The following is a 20,100-nucleotide window of genomic DNA, read 5'->3' as shown; positions in this document are numbered from 1 at the left end:
AAGTACCTGTGATCAATAAGACCTCAGTAGGAGGTTGCGCCTTTAGTTATAGAGCACCTAAACTATGGAATAGTCTACCAGTTACTGTCAGAAATGCCCCATCTGTTTCTGTTTTCAAATCCCGACTGAAGACTTACATGTTCACTCAGGCATTCCACCTCGTAATTTAATTCCTCCTGCCTTGGTTGTTTTTTATCACCTTTATAAAAATGCATATTAAATTTACTTAAAAAATTACTAACTCTGTTCTACCATCTTGTTGAGCACTACCTCGCTACATAAGACCTGAGGAGGCTGGCCAGTGGTGACAGACGAATCCTGTGCTGACAGAGGATGATGTCCATCTGCCATGACGATCGAGATGTTCCATGCCAAGCTGGGGATCCAAGATGCCGTTTATCAACATGATCATTATTGCTTGTTACACACTGGCTTACAAACTGTTACTTTCTAGAATGCCCAGGAGGGGTGGGCAACCACTGGCCTGTGGACCCCCAGAGGTTTTTTTCTCTCTCAACCTTCAGTCGGGAGTTTTTGTTCCTTTCCCCGGTGGCCGGTAGGTATATTTATAGCTTTATAACATGGTCTTCTTCATGGTAGCCATTAGTCGACTGTTTTTTTTGTTTGTATCTGTTTTTCTTGCTTTATGCCTGTGTTAAAGCACTCTGTGTCACTGCTTGAGAAGAGTGCTCTATAAAAATAAATTGAATTGAATTGAATATTCTTTTTAGTCTGTTGTTTTGAAATTGCTGCATGGTCTCCCAGTTACACTTAGAGCTGATTTTAAAATCCTACTTCTGACTTATAAGGTAGTACATGGCATTGCGCCGGTTTTCATTTGTGAGATTATAGATTCTTACATTCCAAGACGATATCTTCACTCATTGGATGCGGGTTATCTTAAAGTACCCGTGATCAATAAGACCTCAGTAGGAGGGCGTGCCTTTAGCTATAGAGCACCTAAACTGTGGAATAGTCTACCAGTTACTCTCAGGAAGTGATTCTGGAAGTGATGAGTTTTCAGACCCTTTTTAAATCTTGTTTCAGCAGTTCTGAGTGAGAGGGGGAGGTCATTTCACCACAATGGAGCCAGAACCAAGAACCTCCATGCTTTACCTTTCATGCATGGGGCCACCAGATGAGAAGATGTAGAAAAGTGTAGAAGTCTGGTTAGGGTGTAGCAGTTGATCAGGTCTTGTAGATAGCTGGAAGTAGTTCTTCAGCATAATATACCATTTGTCCAACAACAGCTCATAGTGCTTCAGATCTATCCTAGAAGGAAGGAAGGAAGGGCTACAGGGAACTATAGAATCCTGAATGTGTGCAGACCATCTTTAACTTATGGTTAAAGTGGTTTCCATGCTCTTGGTAAAATCACTTACTGTAGGTATTTCCAACATAAAACCCCTTACTGTATATGTTGTATATTACATGACTGTTAAATTACATGAGTGTTAAAGCCAGAACCTCAAGGCTGAAAAACAATTTTTACCCACAGGCCATCAGGCTTGTGAACAACACCCATCCACTGCTCCTCCACCTATCACAGCAGACACAGTTCACCCTCTGATCCTGAGAGGTGTCAACTACCCCCCATCCCTCCCACACACACATACACATCCGCATTGCCAATAACATCAGAGACCACAGGCAACCTCCCCATACCTTGTGTACACAAATACACACCCCCCTTCAACTGTGAATAGATCCAATCTACCTCTGCAGGACTTTGCACATTTACGACTTCCATGTTTACATTGCGCACTGCACACTTTATATATGTAAAAAACCTGATTTCTTAGATTTTTGCACTAATAGTAATTTTTGTAATTTGTGACTTTGCACTAATAGTAATTTTTGTAAATTTGTGATTTATGCCTTGTGTTTTCCTTGTTTTCCTTGTGTTTTTCTTTCCTTATGTCCTTCTAATTTATGTCATAGGCTGCTGAGAGGATTCACAGAGTAAGAATCTCATTGTATGGTGTAACGAACTGTTTACTGTACACATGACAATAAACTCTTGAATCTTGAATCTTGACTATGCTATTTTACACCACAAATGGTATTTCTTGGCAGATATCACATACCTGATTTAACGCAATGCTTTACAAACTTAGAGGAAGGGTAATATTATTACTTGCTTCAACAAAACAACATTTCAAAATTACATTATTTTGTTATCATAAAATAATACTGACACAGTTATACTCAAAACACTGGTCTTGAATTATAACTTGGCAAACATCCCATTACTTGGTTTTCAGTTAAATGCCCCATCTAGGGATTAACAGTAAATGAGAAAAACAATGAGGTCCCACACACATAGGTAGAAAAAAGAAAGCTCCCAGGCGAAGATCCCTGTTGTCAGAAGATGGGAGAAATTCCAGTGTGAGTTGAGTCGGGCAGTTGGACGATGCCTGAGCTGCATTGGGGCTGAGGCTGCAGGAGTCCTAGTACTCAGCTGCTTTTCCATTTTCGGTCATGCCAATCGTGCATTTTTGGCAAACATCCATCCACTCTTTGCCTTTCTGAACCGCTACTGATTTTACCAGTAACGACAATACTGGGTCAGAAGAAACACAAAAAAATTACAATTTATAGTTACTGATGCAGAAAAACACTGCAAGACTGCTACACTAGAGCTATTTGTTCCAAAATTGTGGTCTTGGATTTGTGAATCTTAAACTCAGACTCACACACAGGGTCATATACATGTGAGATGTCAAATAATAAGGGTGCTCTACTGAATGGATGCCCTAGTGATTAAATTTTATTAATTAAGAGTAAATGCTATAATTGCAAAACCTAGCAGGACATTTTTGTTATATTGAGCCATTTATTAACCCTGGAATTGCTCTAGAAAAACAGTGACCTAATAGATGAAATGCCAAAAAATATCTTAAAAGACAGCTAAAGCTACTCTCCTGACAAAACACAAAGATAATAAGCAGACTACAACTATGCACCTTTAAACATAACAAGCAAATAAATAAATCTCAAAATTATTTTGGGGATTTCTGCCAGTTTGTCAAATGAGAGGTGATAGTTCATGGTCCAATTTTATGTTAGTTATAATCTTAAAGTTTTTTAATCCAAAAGCAAATTGGTTCCAAATTTTATGTAATACATTATCACACCTCTGTTATTGCCCAGTAGAATATAGATTACAATTCGTGTAAAGAAAAAAAAAAAAAACTATTTTTTGCTGTATGATCTTTGAGATTATCATTACTTACTATATGTAAATCAATATACAACAACTTTCTTATGAGTTGCTATAATATGAACAGAATAAACTGCATTCCAATATTACACTTTCTGTCAGCAATCAGTTTCCCTTGCCTTAAAATGCCTTGAAAAGAAAAAGGAGTCCACCCTGATTCCCATCATTAATGGACAGGTCCTTTTTAGGAATAGACCTAAAGCTGACGCACACATTTTAAGTGGGAGTTTTCCTTTGAAATGAAGATATTGTTGTATATGCTAATTAACTTCTCTTCATTAAATTTTAATAACTAATGTAAAAAATATATATTTTCCCTTGAATGAAAACAGTATTTTAAGAATATGGTATTATTGTCATCAATATAAATTACTGAGTATCATCAGGAGTACCTGGTATAAAGAATGTACAGGCTTCCAGAAATAGCAAACTATGAAAACAGCTTGCCTAACAGGGTATAAGGAGAGATTCATTATAATGATAAAGTAAGGTAATGTTGGTGATGTCTGGCATCAGCTAACTTTTCCTCATGTATGGGTTCTGGCTGGTGAGACAGTAGACACTTTGGAACAGAGCAGGGCTATGCAAGTCAGTAGAGGGTGTGGCAGTTGTACAGTGCTCCAGTCCTGTGCTGGTAGTGTTTCTTGTTCTACCTTAACTGAAATCTTGTAAGGTCCCCCAGCTAAACTGCACACGTATTTTTAAATATATATGTTTATTAAAAAAAAAAAAACTAGGAAGGTGATTAGGAATCGGCAATACTCTGATAAAGTTTTACACAGCTACTTGTGTGATGACGGAGCTTATGGAGAATGAAACAAACTAACTGTACTTAAGAATCACACATCTGCAGCTATGTCTCCTTCTCCTAAGGTAATGCACAAATTGTATTTCCTATGAAATGTACGTCACTTTAGGGAAAAGCATCTGCTAAATAAATGTAAATGTAAATGTTACAGTATTACTTTTATATGACTAATATTGGAACCAAAACTTAATGCAAGTATAGTTTCTGTAACTAAATGTAGTCTTTTAATCCAGTCAAAACTGTAATGCTACTAAATTAATTACAATATATTCCCTTTTATGCTGTTTCATATTTTAAAAACTTTTTATCACTGGTCACAGAGTTCAAATTTACACTTATTGAATCCAGTTCCATCTTCTTAAGATCTGTCAGAAAGCCAGCATGAAGATTTTTTCATACCTAAACCAAAAGGAGTATCATGGGTGGGGGCTCTGTGGACCTTGTAAGTCTTTCCACAATGACATCAGTCTGGCGTGTGCTCACGTTGTTTAGAGTATCCCTCCAATTGCCATACATTGCCTTTAAGAGGGTATTCTTATGATGATCATGACTAAACACATTATTCCATTGATTGTTGCAAACTTTCACTTAATCACCCTTACTCTCAAAAATAAAGGTGTTTTACCAAAACCTTGTGTCCTGGTTCATAGGAAACATTGAGTATACAAACAATGTTTTGTGTATTATCATTAGACTTGGGCTTCATTGAACCTGAAACACCTATTCTGATTAGCACTGAGTGTTCAGTTATCATACTCAAGTGATGTTAACATTTAGTCTGTAAGTGCAATTTGCTGTATGCTGAAATGATGAGTCCCCAAGTAGATGAGAAGTGTCAGTAGTTTTGGGATACAAGGCTGTTGTTGCATGTTTATATTCCAGTAATGGTGAGATTCCCTGCTCCTACATTAAAAAGCCACTGGAATGCATTGGGTGAAAGACTTGGGATATTCACTCAACAGCCCTATAAGGTATTGCTGGATGGAACCTCCTTGTTTGGGATATGGGAGGAGAGTGAGGGAGCAGAGAGCTACATAAACAGTACCCTGGCAGATGTTCCATACACCATCCCAGAGCAGCAAGCCCCGGCCAAGCACTTTGAGGTAGGTGTCACATACCTTGGTCTTGTAGCTTGCATTAAAGCTGAAAAAAATTCACCTGCAGTGCTGTTTGATTTTGCACTTCTTAAACCTCCAGCTCAGTAAGAGCCTTTCCTTTAACGCAGGCTTCTTTTCACAATACGTTTGATTTCATTGCTGCATTTAGTAGTTTTAAAATCATGTCAGGCTGTTACCTGAGGATGTAGTACACTTAATGCATGCAGTTTTTTGTCCATGCAAGACTGGTCATTATGTGTGTTTAGGTACTTGTTCATTTGTGACATTTTTCTAATTTATTACACTGAAAAAGGTTTCCTGTGAGTTTCTTTGGCAGAGCAAATTGTACAATGTTAATGTTAAATTTTGGCAACTATTAAGCTCATAGATCAAAGGTTACTTTCCCTTTGTTACTAAATGTGCAGGTTATATTCTTTTCATATCTATTATGGGTTGTCAAAAGATATTTTGGCAATCTTTGCTTGTACTGAAATATGCTAACCAGAAGTTGGTAATAATTATGGTGATTTTCAGTATGTTCTGTAAACAAAGAATGCATTTTAAGATGCATTTTAAAATTCACTTTAATATTAATATTATTATTACTGTTATATATTTAACTGGGTCCTTTGTCAAATGCTACTTAAAGTTTCAGGATTGTTACATTTGGCTGCAATTTTCCAGAGCAGTGTTTGCACCGAAATGTTATGAAGACAGCACACTTCAGGGTGGGAATCCTGAGGATCTAAGGACTGTTTGCTCTTGGCAGGCAGAAGCTGTTCAGCTGGTATAGGACACAATGTTGCTTGGATGTTTTGGCTTACACGGGGTTACACTGCAGGGTTTATCACTAAATATGGTTCTTCAGCATTCCTGTTAGCGTTTTTGCTCTCCCAGCCTCTTTTTTTCATTTTTTTTTTTTTTGGTGTGCTGGAAGAAAGCAGGGCCAAAAGGAGGGAGAGTGCATCCAGCCAAAAAAAAAGAGCAGACCACAGCATTCCCAAATTAGGAAGTTTTCCCATGTTACAAAATCATTCATTCGGGAGAAGGACAGTCTGTCTTGTACTAGCAGCATACTGAAACCACATTTATGGAACAACTGGAAAAATGTATAAAGCAAAGATATACATTTTCTAATTACAAAAAAACTCAACTAGACAGTTTGTATATCCTAATTTATATACTAAATTACATCTTATGGAGACTTTCAATATACCTCATTATAGAATACATTGAAGTATTCTAAAAGATGTGCTGTGTCTTAACATGTCTCAATTCAAATTCAAAGCTTCTATGAAATTCATATCACTATCATATAACAAATACAATTAATAGACTCATCAATAGAAATTATTTACTGATATTTCAAGGAAAACATTGTATTTTAATTCACTAAGCATTGGGTTTGTATATTTAATAACTTGTAGGAATAAGAATTTGTTTTAAAGTGAGTGAAGATTTGTTCCAGGAGTACACTTTCTTTTGGGGTAATAAGGCAGTGCTGCTGAGGAGTATCTAAGGCCTTTGCACCATTTTTACAAAGCCAGACTCAAAGAAATGTCCTTGTACTGTCACACAAAGTGCAGGGTGAGAGTAACTTGGTGGGACTATGATTCCATTTCAGATTGTTTGTGGCTGAGCAAGGAGCGAAGTAACAATGTGCGACGAGGAAGAGAGCACAGCAATTGTGTGTGACAATGGATCAGGTCTCTGTAAGGCTGGCTTCGCCGGGGATGATGCCCCCAGAGCTGTGTTCCCCTCCATCGTGGGGCGCCCCAGACATCAGGTGGGAACTTGTGGGTGCCCATTATGGGAAGATTTTATGATAGTGCTCCTAAGGAATGTTTCCAGTTAGTACCCAAGTACATTTTTACTGTCAGGCCTTTCCACCATGCATTTTGTTGTGTTTTATATGATTAGCATGGAACCCTCTTCTATTACATTTCCAAGTGCCCTTTTCATCTGACTCCAAGGTACCTGGTTTAAGTAATTTCTGAACTCTGTCTCTCTTCAGGGTGTGATGGTGGGAATGGGTCAAAAAGACAGTTATGTAGGTGACGAAGCACAGAGCAAAAGAGGTATCCTGACCCTGAAGTATCCCATTGAACATGGCATCATTACAAACTGGGACGATATGGAAAAAGTATGTTCACTATTGCTTGTGTTCTGCTAACTGGCTTAATTTAGCTGGCTTCTCAAGGCAACATGAGGAGGAAATGCCATGAAAAAAATGACAATAGATGTTCCCCATGAGACAGGAATGAGAAACAAATTGGTATTTCAAATGGGAACAATTGAAAGGTTTTTATTTTTTGTAAGGAAGATAATATTAGCAAGAGTGGTTCTAATAAATATATTTAAAGTAGTTTTCCAAATGCAGAAACTATCATTAAGAAGAGCAATTTACATTTTATTTTTAATGCAATCGATATATAGCTTGACACTTTGGAGAAAACATATTTATTGATACTTGATACTAGGCAGCATGGTGGTGCTGTGGCATGTGGGACTTGGCTGGATCCCGCTCTCTGGTGGGTCTGGGGTTTGAGTACTGCTTAGGGTGCCTTACAACAGGCTGGCGTCCCGTCCTGGGTGTGTCCCCTCCCCCTTCGGCCTTGCACCCTGTGTTGCTGGGTTATGCTCCAGTTCGTTGCAACCCTGCTCAGGATAAGCAGTTTCAGCATGTGTGTGTGAATATTTGATACTATCAGAAAGTTTTTGTGTATATAGAACAGTGAGAGTAAGACTTTACATTAGCAGATCATATACTGAGAGGAAAATGTTTGACTTACATCATGGAAAACAAATGCTGAACATGTAGAATATATAAGAATGAGGTTACTGCGGCGTGTAACTTGAGGTGTTTTTAAAAATGTATATTCCAATAATTGTAGTTCTAAAGTACATGTGAGGATTCAGATTTCCAAAAAAGACAAATATGTCTTCACCAAGATTTCTCACACTCTGCAGTTTTCCTCTGATCCTTGGTTTTATTGCTCAACACATGTGTTTGTGCTGACTGTCAGATCTGGCACCACTCATTTTACAATGAGCTCCGTGTTGCCCCTGAGGAGCACCCCACTCTACTCACAGAGGCCCCCCTGAACCCTAAAGCTAACAGGGAGAAGATGACACAGGTATTTATTTCTCTCAGAAGGATTTTGTACACATTTCACATTTATTTTCCTCTAAATAGTATATTTAAAAGTTGTTATTGTACATTGCATTAGTATGAATAACTTTGTCACAGGAATTTGAACAGTTTTGTGTTGAAATTAATTGTTTGTAGCTCATATAGATATGGGTGCTTGTTTCAGATTATGTTTGAGACCTTCAACGTACCAGCCATGTATGTGGCCATTCAGGCAGTGCTGTCCTTGTACGCCTCTGGCCGCACCACAGGTGAGCCTAGCCTTGGCCATGGACATACCAGTCTGTCTTTCATCGGTCATTCAAAAACTCACAAGACTGTGGGACTTTCTCAACAGGCATTGTCCTTGACTCTGGTGATGGTGTCACCCACAATGTTCCCATTTACGAGGGGTATGCTCTGCCCCATGCCATCATGCGTCTGGATCTGGCTGGCCGTGATCTCACAGACTACCTCATGAAGATCCTGACTGAACGGGGCTACTCATTTGTAACCACAGGTAAGTAAGATCTTTGTGGAAATATCAGAACCAGATGAGGAGTGCAAAGTGTAGCCCAGCAGCCGTTATGTACTGGGTGTCTTCTAACAGTTCTTATGTTCTCTCCTGCATACAGCGGAAAGAGAAATTGTCCGTGACATCAAGGAGAAGCTGTGCTATGTTGCTTTGGATTTTGAGAATGAGATGGCAACTGCTGCCACCTCGTCCTCCCTGGAGAAGAGTTATGAGTTGCCTGATGGTCAGGTCATCACCATTGGCAACGAGAGGTTCCGCTGTCCGGAGACCCTCTTCCAGCCATCTTTCATTGGTACAGATTCTTTTCAACGTTCAGTACACAGCTGTGAATGTTACTATTAAACGTTGTTAAAGGTTATGAAAGTATTCTAGAATTATTTTATATAAAACAATTTTTGTACAAAGCAGAACATTTTAAAAAGACTAAAGATTTTCAGGTAGCTTGAAGAAGAGGATCTGTTTTAAGTTACCTTATGGCCAGATTATAAAGCATTTAATAGGCCTGTTGGTGACCAGGTCTGAAAATTTCTCTGGCAATGATTGGACACTTAGTTTTACATTAATGTCTAAGGATAAAATGAATGATGTGATGCTCATGTAATTTTAAACTGTGGTTATATTATGAATAATACAAAAACTGTGAGTCAAAGTTTTGGACAGAAATTCCACAAACATGCATTGATGTGAACATGTCTGTAACTTTCAGTTTTAAATTCCTGATATTGGTTTGTTTTTTTTTGTGATCACCAGGTATGGAATCTGCAGGAATTCATGAAACCACTTACAACAGCATTATGAAGTGTGATATTGACATCCGTAAGGATCTCTATGCCAACAACGTCCTGTCTGGAGGTACCACTATGTACCCAGGAATTGCTGACAGGATGCAGAAGGAAATCACTGCTCTGGCCCCCAGCACTATGAAGATCAAGGCATGTATTTACACATCCTACAGTTTTACAAACAGACACACTTGCTGAAGCTGCTTGTAACAAGTGGGGTGGCAGCAAGCTGGAGCCTAACCCAGCAACAGAGGGCGTAGGGCTGGAAGGGGAGGGGACACACCTAGGATGGGACACCAGTCCATCACAAGGCACTCCAAGTGGGACTCAAACCCCAGACCCACCAGAAAGGAAGACCTGGCCAAACCTGCTGTGCCACCTCACCCCCAAGTTTTACACCCCCAAAGGAAATAATACTCATATTTGTATTGTGGAATTGCAGCAGCAGCAGCTATGTAAAACCACTTGATTCAAAGCAATTTAAATAGCAGAAATATTATTATATATTTATAATAATATAATAAAATACATCTTACACATTTAGACTGCTGGGACAAGCAGTTCAGAGAAAGTACTTTGCTTGGTGACCCATTAGTTGATCACGTTGATGAACTTGAATAAATAGAATTTTTACTTAAATAATTTCAAAATGAGTGTAAGGTATTGTAAAAGTTATGCACCACATTATAAAAATAAGTAGTAAGGATTTGTCCGTATGAGTCTTTCAAAATGTAACAACCAATGCCTAAAACTTACCTTGAATGGCCTTTTTATAATCCTAGATCATCGCTCCACCTGAGCGCAAGTATTCTGTCTGGATTGGTGGTTCCATCCTGGCCTCCCTCTCCACCTTTCAGCAGATGTGGATTAGCAAACAAGAGTACGACGAAGCCGGTCCTTCCATTGTCCACCGCAAATGCTTTTAAAAAGAATGGCCAAAAGCCTTGCTTTATTTGCGCCCATTATCTTGCTCTGTTGCCTGTAAACTGAATGTACCTTTTGTTCCTGTCTTCCATTCCAATGTCTATGCACTGCCTGCGACTTAATGTTTTTGATGAATAAAGTTTGAAAGTACTGGCATTATGAAACCTACATGCCATTTCAGTGGGAAAGTTTATAGTAGAGTCACTGCTCTTGCTTCCTCACTTATGAGAAAAAAAGATCACTATGTCTGTATTATGTAAAAAGTCCATGGACTTGCAAGTCCTGCATGTCTTCTGTCACTGCTATACACGGTCAGTTATGGATTTAATGGATGGAAACATTGTGAGCATCCCAAGAAGGAATAAAATTATTCTAAAAATGAGCTATGATTTTTTTAATGCTATTATAATATTCATATGTCCTTTAAAAATCACAATGTAATTGTAACACAAACCATTTCTTCTAAACAGTACACAATTAATCAAAACAGCACTTCTTTCACTGACGAATCCTCATTTGTTAATTTATCAGAGAAGGAACAAGCATGTACTTTTAACATACACAAAGTATAGCAGCAACCATGCTGTCAGTGGAGTTACTGAAAAAAGGCTCCAGAGACAGAACGGTAGAAAAACACTCACTGAGGACACGCACTCAGCCAAAGATCTAGAACAAGTAGAACAACAAGGAGGTCAGCAATAACGCCACAATTCCCCCCAGCGGTTTACAACTTAACTATGTACACTCACAGCAACTGCAGTATATCATGGGAAGCTGTAGCTTGCCCTCACTGTTGCTACATTGCCCCCGCCAAGGATTGACCATACTTGCGATTCATAGCCAGTTCACCAAGGCTCTATGTCAAGGGTGTCTGTTTCGCTACCATTTCGATACTGATGTATGCAGGATCTCAGATCTGTGTGCTGCCACCTCACACCATGCAAGTCATTCAGTCCTTTGCTGGAGTTGTATATCCATGTGGTCCAGACCTGGGTCCTGTTCTGCAGTGCTGTCTGGTGCCCTTCCTGGTTGGGTCCTTGTCCAGGTGCCCCAGCATGGGAATGATCACACATATCACCAGGGTGACTCCCCAAGTCTCATGGGGTCTGCTCTGCCCCCGCAACCTCTGTGCCTGTACTTTCTCTCTCACTTGCTGCCTTCAGTGCCTGGCAACAGTGCATGTGCTTGGCTGTCAGCGTAAGCAGCTCACAATGCGACTATGGTCTGATGTCCAGCAGGACCATCAGCACCTTGCCTTTCAATGCAAGGCCCAGCTACCATTGCTGCACCCCAGCCTCTTTAACCTTTACTATAACTAAATCTAAAGAATGTAAGTGAAACTGAATTTACCAAAAATTAGCAAAAGCTAATGCATATCACCTACTGCAGTCAAAGGCAGGTTGTTGATGTTCTATACATCATATTATATATCAAAGTCGGAATGAGCTGCTGTGGCTACATACTGGTAGGACAGCTATAAGCAAGTTGCAGCAGATAAGGGAAGAGATTATTGTGGTGTGATGAGATTGATATATTTGAGAAATTGGCAGGATCTGGTACCAAAACGACAGGAAAAGAAAGGTAATAGTTTTGGTAGCAGATGATGTCAAGGTTCTTCCTGCTTTCACAACTGTGCAACAGACAGGGATTCTCTTAAACCTGCCTTTATTGGCTGTACATACAACAAAACAAAAAAAAAAAAAGTACGGTAGACAAAGTACTGTTGGATACTTAGAAAAGTTTTGCTACAAAAACGGATACTACTGCTTCTGTGAAATTGGTTTTATTTCACTAACAGTGATACAAACATTTCATTACCTAAAACACTGAAGAGGAAATGTCATTTATAGCACCTACAGAGTAACAGTCACATTTTGTGAAAAGTATTGTTATCCATAGGACTTCTACACTGAGTTGACTTTTTTAAGGAATAAAATAACCTGGAAAATTAAAACATTCCACAGAAATAAATATATTTCAATGATACATCCATGTTTAGTAAGAACCTAAGTAACTAATACAGGGTTATATTTATTTATTTGTTTAGCTGGCACTTTTCTCCACAGCAACTTACAATGTTAAGCTACCTGCAATTATTTACCCACTTATAAATCTGGGTGGTTTTAACAGATCAATTAAGAGGACAGTTATCTTGTCCAAGGCCATTACAGCTGGAGGGGAGATTCAAACCCACAACCTTTGGGTCCAAAAACAGCAGCCATAACAATTAGACTACCAGCTACCCCCTAGTCCTGCTGTTCTAAAGCCTATCCCAGGAGACATAGGGTGTTAGGCAGTTTACACAGCGGAGAGGACACCATCGCCCATCTCAGTCAAATCACACACACACACAAATACACAGAAAAAAGGCAATTTAGAGCCACTAATTCACCTACATCACATGACTTTGGACTGTGAAAGGAAACCAGGGCACTTGGAGGACACCAGTGCAAACACAAAGAGTACGTGGAAAATTTTCAAAAATCGTAAATATAAATTGGTGGTGTGGCATTTTTAAATCAGTATATTCTTCAGCCGGGGGGAGCGGTGGTGCAGCAGGCTTGTCTGGATTCACTCTCTGGTGGGTGTGAGGTTTGATTCCTGCTTGGAGGTGCCTTGCAATGGACTGGTGTCCTGTCCTGGGTGTGTCCCCTCCCCCTCCAGCATTGCACCCTGTGTTGCCAGGCTAGGCTCCGGTTCACTGCAACCCCACATGAGACAAGCAGTTTCAGACAATGTGTGTGTGTATGTTCTTCAGTACAACACTTGCATATAATTACTGTATTTACCATTCTTTAAAAAAAAAGAAACACTGAAAAAAGAATATTAGAACTTTGCAAATCATGTTTTTTTTTTTTTTTTTTACTTATTCGAGTTTAATTGCTCCTTTAAAGGACATAAAACAGGCAAAGGTAGGACAAAGAAGGAAGATATAGGCCTGTAGTGTGTCAGGCTGGCCAACAGGGAGCGACATCTAGGTGTACAGTGTGGAAATATGGCAGACCAAAGTAATCTGGAAGCAATTTAAATAGCCATACAGCACAAAGTATGCATCTTCTAATACATACTTCACATATCTTCTTTTTCTCAACATAACTCTAATGTCTTTGTTGGAAAAAGTGCACCCTGCCTGTCAATGAATATATACATTATATTACATTTTATATACATTTGTTTAGTTTAGTTTTAGTTTAGTTTCAACTTTATTGTCATAGGTACAAGTACCGTGTACAAGTATCATGAAATTCTTCTTGAATGCTTCTCCAGAGACTATGGATAGACAGAGACAATAGAAATACTGCACAAACAAAACAATGTCAATGACAGTGAGTAAAGCAATAGCAATAACAATAAATAACAGTAACGGTAATAACAATAATATCAGCAGACAGCCAGAGAACTCAGAACAAGAGAATGAGAATGAGAATACTTAAGTGACAGTGTAATTTACCAGTGTGCTTGGGAGGAACAGTCTAGCTCTAGTTACTAAAGGTGGCACATTGGTGAGTGTTGCATACTCTTACAGCAGTGGGGTAAAAGCTGTTCCTGTACCTAGCAGTGCGGGTTTTAATAGACCTGAGCCGCTTTGCAGATGGTAGAGAAGAAAAAAGTGCCCGTGCGGGGTGACTGTGATTTTTCATGATGCGCATTGTCTTTCTGAGGCAGTGTGTGGTGTAGGTGTCCTGGACTGCTGGTAGCTGTGTGCCGATGATTTCCTGAGCTGTTTTGACCACCCTCTCTAGGGCTTTCTTGTCCAGTATGGAGCAGCTGCCACACCAGGATGTAATACACCCTGTGAGGACGGACTCCACAGCACACCTGTAGAAAGTGGTGAGGACTGTAGTGGACATCCAGGCTTTCTTCAGACACCTGAGGAAGTGGAGGCGTTGATGGGTCTTTTTGATGGTTGATGCTGTGTGCTCAGTCCATGTGAGTTTCGCAGTGAGTGTGACCCTTAGGAATCTGAAGGTGTTGACCCTCTCTACAATGTCCCCTCCTATGCAGATAGGTGCTTGAACCGTATCCTGTCTCCTAAAGTCAATCACCAGCTCCTTAGTTTTACTGACATTGAAAGACAGATTGTTGTCCTGGCACCACTCCGCCAAGAGTGTCACCTACTCTCTGTAGGATCTCTCATCGTTGTTGGTGATCAGACCCACAATGGTGGTATTGTCAGCAAACTTTATGATGGTGTTGGAGCTGTGACTGGCCACACAGTCATGTGTAAACAAGGAATACAGAACTGGGCTCAGGATGCTTCCCTGTGGAGTGCCAGTGTTGAGGATCAGTGGGGAGGAGGTATTTTTGCCAATCTGCACACGCTGGGGTCTGTTGGTGAGAAAATCCGGGATCCAGGTGCACAATGTTGCACTCAGCCCCAGACCTAGCAGTTTCTGGATCAGCTCAGTCAGGATGACAGCGTTAAATGCCGAGCTATAGTCTACAAATAATACCTTGCATAGCAGTTTTTATTGTCCAGGTGAGCCAGAGTGGTGTGAAGGGTGCGTGATATTTCGTTTTCAGTGGATCTGTTGTGGTGGTAGGCAAACTGCAGTGGGTCCAAAATGTCTGTGATGGTATCCTTAATGTGTCCCAACACCAGCCTCTCAAAGCATTTCATTGCAGTGGGGGTCAGTGCCACTGGGCGACAGTCATTAAGGCAGCTTACTTTGTTTTTCTTAGGAACGGGGATAATGGTGGTGTTTTTGAAACAGATGGGTAGAATTGAGCTTTTTAAGGAGGTGTTAAATATCTCCGTGAAGATAGCAGCCAGTTGCTCACTGCATGTTTTTAAAACTCGCCCTGAAATTCCGTCTGGACCAGCAGCTTTGCAGATATTGACACGGCTAAAAGTTTTTCTCACTTGTGCTGCAGAGATGGTGAGACTAGCATTATCATGCAGCGCCGTAGGGATTCACACCGGTGGGTCTTCGTTCGCGAGCTCGCAATGGCCATAAAACGTGTTCAGTTCGTCAGGGAGAGACGCAGCGGCACCTGTCAATGTCTGCGTCTGTGGTTTATAATCTGTTAAAGTTTAGATTCCCTGCCACATCCTACGTGTGTCTTGAGTGCAGTTAAACTGTGATTCCACCTTCCTCCTGCATTCCCGTTTCGTGCTGGCGATGGCTTTGTGGAGCTAATACTGACTCTTCTTGTACGCGTCCATGTCTCTGGACTGAAACATGCAGGTACGTGCACGGATCTTATTTCGGATTTCGGCGGCAATCCACGGTTTTTGGTTGGGGAATGAGTGGATTGTTTTATGTGGTATGCAGACACTTACATAGTACCGGATGAAGTCCGTGACCACTGTGGCATCCTCATCCAGATTGGAGGATGAGTTTTTGAACATGTCCCAGTCCACGGAGTCAAAGCAGTCCTGGAGCCTTTCCTCCACTTCTGGTGTCCAGCGCATTTGGGTATAATAGCAACCTAAAAATAGCAACCTGATACATTACTTGCTAACAGGACCAAACTCCGGACTGCATACTGACAATGATGAAAATCCAAGACTCACATGAACCTGGATGTCTACAGGATGTCACCACTGGCACGGTGGCACTGTGAGTAGCACTACTGTCTCACAGTTCCTGGGTGGTGTGAGAAGACATGGGTTTGATAACTGCTCAGTCTGTGTGGAGTTTGCATGTTTTCACTGTGTGGGTTTCCTCCCACAGTCCAAATACATGCTGTTCAGGTTCACCCATAGTATGTGAGTGACAGAGAGAGTGTGTTCCACTGGTGTATGGATGAGCAACCCATTGTAAGTAGTGTATCTAACAGTGTAAGTCACCTTAGTGAGTAAGGTGTTTGGGCTGATAACACTACATAAAGTTTCTCTCAACATATTGAAGCCACAATCTGGACCTCCAGATAATTCCTGCATAACATCCACAGGATCCATCATTACCACCCAACTACTTGTCCAGGCTATGGAGACATCCCGTCTGGACTACTGCAAATCTTTCTTGTGTGGCCTTCATGCTACTGCCATCAAACTGCTACAGTTGATACAGAATGCTGCCGCCTGAGTTTTGCCTGACTTGCCGAAGCGTTCCCATGTAGCTCCTCCACTCATTTCTCTGCACTGGCTTCCTATAACTGCCCAGATAAAATTTAAGACCCTGGTTATGGCCTACAAATGCATCAGTAGAACTGCTCCTAGCTATTTACAAGACCTGATCAATCGCTACACTCCAACCAGACTGCTTTGTTCTTCTACTTCTGCTTGGTGGTCCCGTGCATGAAAAGTAAAGCACAGAGGTTTTCGGTTCTGGCTCTGTTGTGGTGGAACTATCTCCCCCTCTCACTCGGAACTGCTGAAAATCTGTCCACATTTTAAAAGGGTCTGAAAACTCACCTCTTCCAGAGTCACTTTGCCCATGATGTCTTAAGCTCATGTAAGGTGCAAATGTTTATGCACCATAACTTTATGATCATGTGGATAAGCCTTTACACAGCCGCTACTCCTGTATTGTACATAAATGCTTGTGTATCTCAAAAAAAAATGTGCAATTAAATTTACTTAAGAATCACACGCCTGCAGCTTTGTTTCTCTTTCTCCGAATGTAATGCACAAATTGTATTCTCTGAGATGTACGTTGCTGTGGAGAAAAGCATCTGCTAAATGAATAATGTAAATGCAATACATTTAGTGCTTTCCTTTAGAATTATATTCACAGCTGGGTAACTTTACCAGAGCAATTTAGGGAGTATACCTTGCTCAAGAGTACCACAACTAGAGGTTGGACTCAGGCTTGTAGCCTTTACACAGACTGCATCAGGGGAGGGGGTTGCGGTGGTGCAGTGGCACAGCGGGTTTGGCTGGGCCTTGCTCTCTGGTGGATCTGGGGTTTGAGTCCTTCTTGGGGTACCTTGCAATGTACTGGTGTCCCACCCTGGGTATGTCCTCTCCCCCTACAGCCTTGCACCCTGTGTTGCTAGGTTAGGCTCCGGCTTGCTGTGACAGTGCTCAGGACAAGTGGTTTCAGTCAATGTGTGTGTGCATCGGGGAGGAGGTTGCAGTGGCGGTGGTGCGGTGGTGCATCAGCGCAGCAAGTTGGGCAGGGTGTTGTTCTCTGGTGGGTCTGGGGTTCAATTCCTGCTTGCAGTACCTTGCAATAGACTGCTGTCCCATCTTGGGTGTGTCCTCTTCCCCTCCAGCCTTTTGCCCTGTGTTGGCACGTTGAGGCTCCGGTTTGCCGCAACCCTGCTCAGGACGTGTGTGTGTGTGTATGTGTGTATGTCATGGGATTGAGATTGGATGAGACAAGGTGGAGCTTTTTCTTGGTAGACTTTTAGATGCGTTCCTCTTAGGAACACGCCCCATGTTAAAAAGTTACCTGGAAGGCCCATACATCTCTAGTCAGTGTTCATTCAACTGTCCAGAAATATGCATCCCACAGTGTAGAAAATATCTCTCAGCTAGTTAGGCTGTGAAACTGCTCCTCTGCTGCTTTCTGAGTTGTAATATTGTTAAGTATGCTATGCTATGCCTAAACCCATAACAAAACAGGACAGGAAAATACACAGATATTTTTTCCACATCATGCACTAACAACTCTGAAGTCATCAGCTGTTCCCCTTGAACACCCCATGCAGATGTTATTGCAGGATTGCCGTCAAAACTAGAACATGTAGTGTCAACTTTTAATATTTGACAGTACTTTAAATTAAAAATTTAAAAAGATTAATAAATTGTACCGGAAAGAATTTATGGCCTTTTGAATAGCTGTGGAATCACACACACACACACACACACACACACACACACACATTTTCGGAACCGCTTGTCCCATACAGGGTCGCGGGGAACCGGAGCCTAACCCGGCAACACAGGGCAAAGGGCCGGAGGAAGAAGGGACACACCGAGGACGGGATGCTAGTCTGTCGCAAGGCACCCCAAGCAGGACTCGAACCCCAGACCCACCAGAGAGCAGGACCTGGTCCAACCCACTGCTCCACTGTGCCCCCCTTCAATTTGTTGGATAGTATAATTTTTCAAATATCAGTGACCCCAGTTAGTATTCACATTCCTGATAAACATATCAATGCATTCTTCAGGCCTCTTAGTTCCACTCGTTTTTGAACACGTAATTGCACTGGTTTCCTGGAGCAACAGTTCAGTACAGACGTACATTTTCTAAAATTTAGTCTTTCATCTGTTTTTCAAGTACTTTTTTCACCCTTATAGTCAATATCTATGCCTTGTTGGTTTTCTCCATATTGATTTTCCTTTCCATTTTAATGTAAATGTGGACTCATGAAATGCAAATGTTGTAGTCCATTTTCATTAACAACACACACTGTCTGAAACCACTTGCCCCAAGCAGGGTCACAGCAAACGAGCCTAACACGGCAACACAGGACACAAGACTGAAGGGGACACACCCAAGATGGGATGCCAGTCTGTCACAAGGTACTTCAAGCAGGACTCAAACCCCAGAGCCATCAGAAAACAGGACTCTGCCAAGCCTGCTGTGCCACCACTCATTAACAACAGTCCTGTTGTAATCAGTTCTACTGTTAAACCCATTAACTACCAGCCTCACAAGCTGTCCCTCGCAGGCTATAAATCTGCATTCCTTCTGCCCTCAGTGTGAAGCATAGCACATCTAGATGTTGAACCATGTTATATTTTGTATGCTGTCAATGTACCATTCATTTCACAAATCCTTTCTCGTGTCCTTTTATGGATGAAATCCATTCATCCTTCTTGGATGAAATGAATGAGAATATACAAACTGCACTGAACTAACTTTTTATCATAGCTGGTCTGCCACTACAGGGCCTTTTGCAGCATTAAAAAGGATTTTTGTTTGTAGCACAAAATAAATCAAATTGCATTCTATTTTCCTGTTTCAAATCCCACTAAAAGAAAAAGTATGAACTACAACCTTGTAAATTGCTGATGTTTCCATGGCTAAATAAAATGTTGTACCTACACTCTTTACTGGCTAATTGGCTGACTTTTAAATACACACACACACACACACACTGTCTGAACCGCTTGCCCCATACGGGGTCACAGGGAGCTGAAGCCTAACCCAGCAACACAGGGCGTAAGGTTGGAGGGGGAGGGGATACACCCAGGATGGGACGCCAGTCCATCGCAAGGCACCCCAAGCGGGACTCAAACCCCAAACCCACCAGAGAGCAGGACCTGGTCCAACCCACTGCACCACTGACTTTTAAATAAGATTCATTATTACCATAATGGGGGTGCGGTGGCGCAGTGGGTTGGACCGCAGTCCTGCTTTCCGGTGGGTCTGGGGTTCAAGTCCCGCTTGGGGTGCCTTGTGACGGACTGGCGTCCCATCCTGGGTGTGTCCCCTCCCCCTCCGGCCTTACGCCCTGTGTTACCGGGTAGGCTCCGGTTCCCCGTGACCCCGTATGGGACTAGCGGTTCTGAAAATGTGTGTGTGTGTGTATTACCATAATTTGTCTTATTCAATAAATAAGTGAATAAATAATCAAAAGATTAAGATATGTTGAATACTTGCTCAGAGACAGTAACACAGTTCCTACAAATAAATTGTCACAATTCAAAAAGAAATCCCGAATATAAAAGTAACAATGTGAGAATTATCAAATGGTAAAG

General features: G+C 41.2%; 1 protein-coding gene and 1 pseudogene across 1 annotated transcript; both read left to right on the top strand.

Annotated features, from left to right (window-relative positions):
- The window catches only part of LOC108932719 (cholesterol 25-hydroxylase-like protein), a 28,765-nt pseudogene extending 22,844 nt beyond the window's left edge, over window positions 1-5,921 (top strand).
- LOC108932828 (actin, aortic smooth muscle-like) lies at window positions 5,075-10,881 on the top strand. The gene is made up of 9 exons (XM_018749439.1): window positions 5,075-5,134; window positions 6,753-6,914; window positions 7,143-7,271; window positions 8,155-8,265; window positions 8,446-8,530; window positions 8,617-8,778; window positions 8,894-9,085; window positions 9,544-9,725; window positions 10,358-10,881. Exons 2-9 carry the CDS (start codon window positions 6,786-6,788, stop codon window positions 10,499-10,501), a joined length of 1,134 nt encoding a protein of 377 aa, XP_018604955.1. The 5' UTR covers window positions 5,075-5,134; window positions 6,753-6,785; the 3' UTR covers window positions 10,502-10,881.
- The last annotated feature ends 9,219 nt before the right edge of the window (window positions 10,882-20,100 follow it).

Source organism: Scleropages formosus, chromosome 4 (genome assembly GCF_900964775.1).
Source record: "Scleropages formosus chromosome 4, fSclFor1.1, whole genome shotgun sequence".
Lineage (NCBI taxonomy): Eukaryota > Metazoa > Chordata > Actinopteri > Osteoglossiformes > Osteoglossidae > Scleropages > Scleropages formosus.
This window is presented reverse-complemented; position numbering and strand designations above follow the sequence as displayed.

What these genes read in the sequence shown, in the direction of transcription:
- LOC108932828 (XM_018749439.1), top strand. Translation starts at nt 6,786, where the DNA reads ATGTGCGACGAGGAAGAGAGCACAGCAATTGTGTGTGACAATGGATCA. An exon ending in CTACTCATTTGTAACCACAG is followed by an intron (nt 8,779 to 8,893) that starts GTAAGTAAGATC and finishes TCCTGCATACAG; the next exon opens with CGGAAAGAGAAATTGTCCGT. An exon ending in CTTCCAGCCATCTTTCATTG is followed by an intron (nt 9,086 to 9,543) that starts GTACAGATTCTT and finishes TGTGATCACCAG; the next exon opens with GTATGGAATCTGCAGGAATT.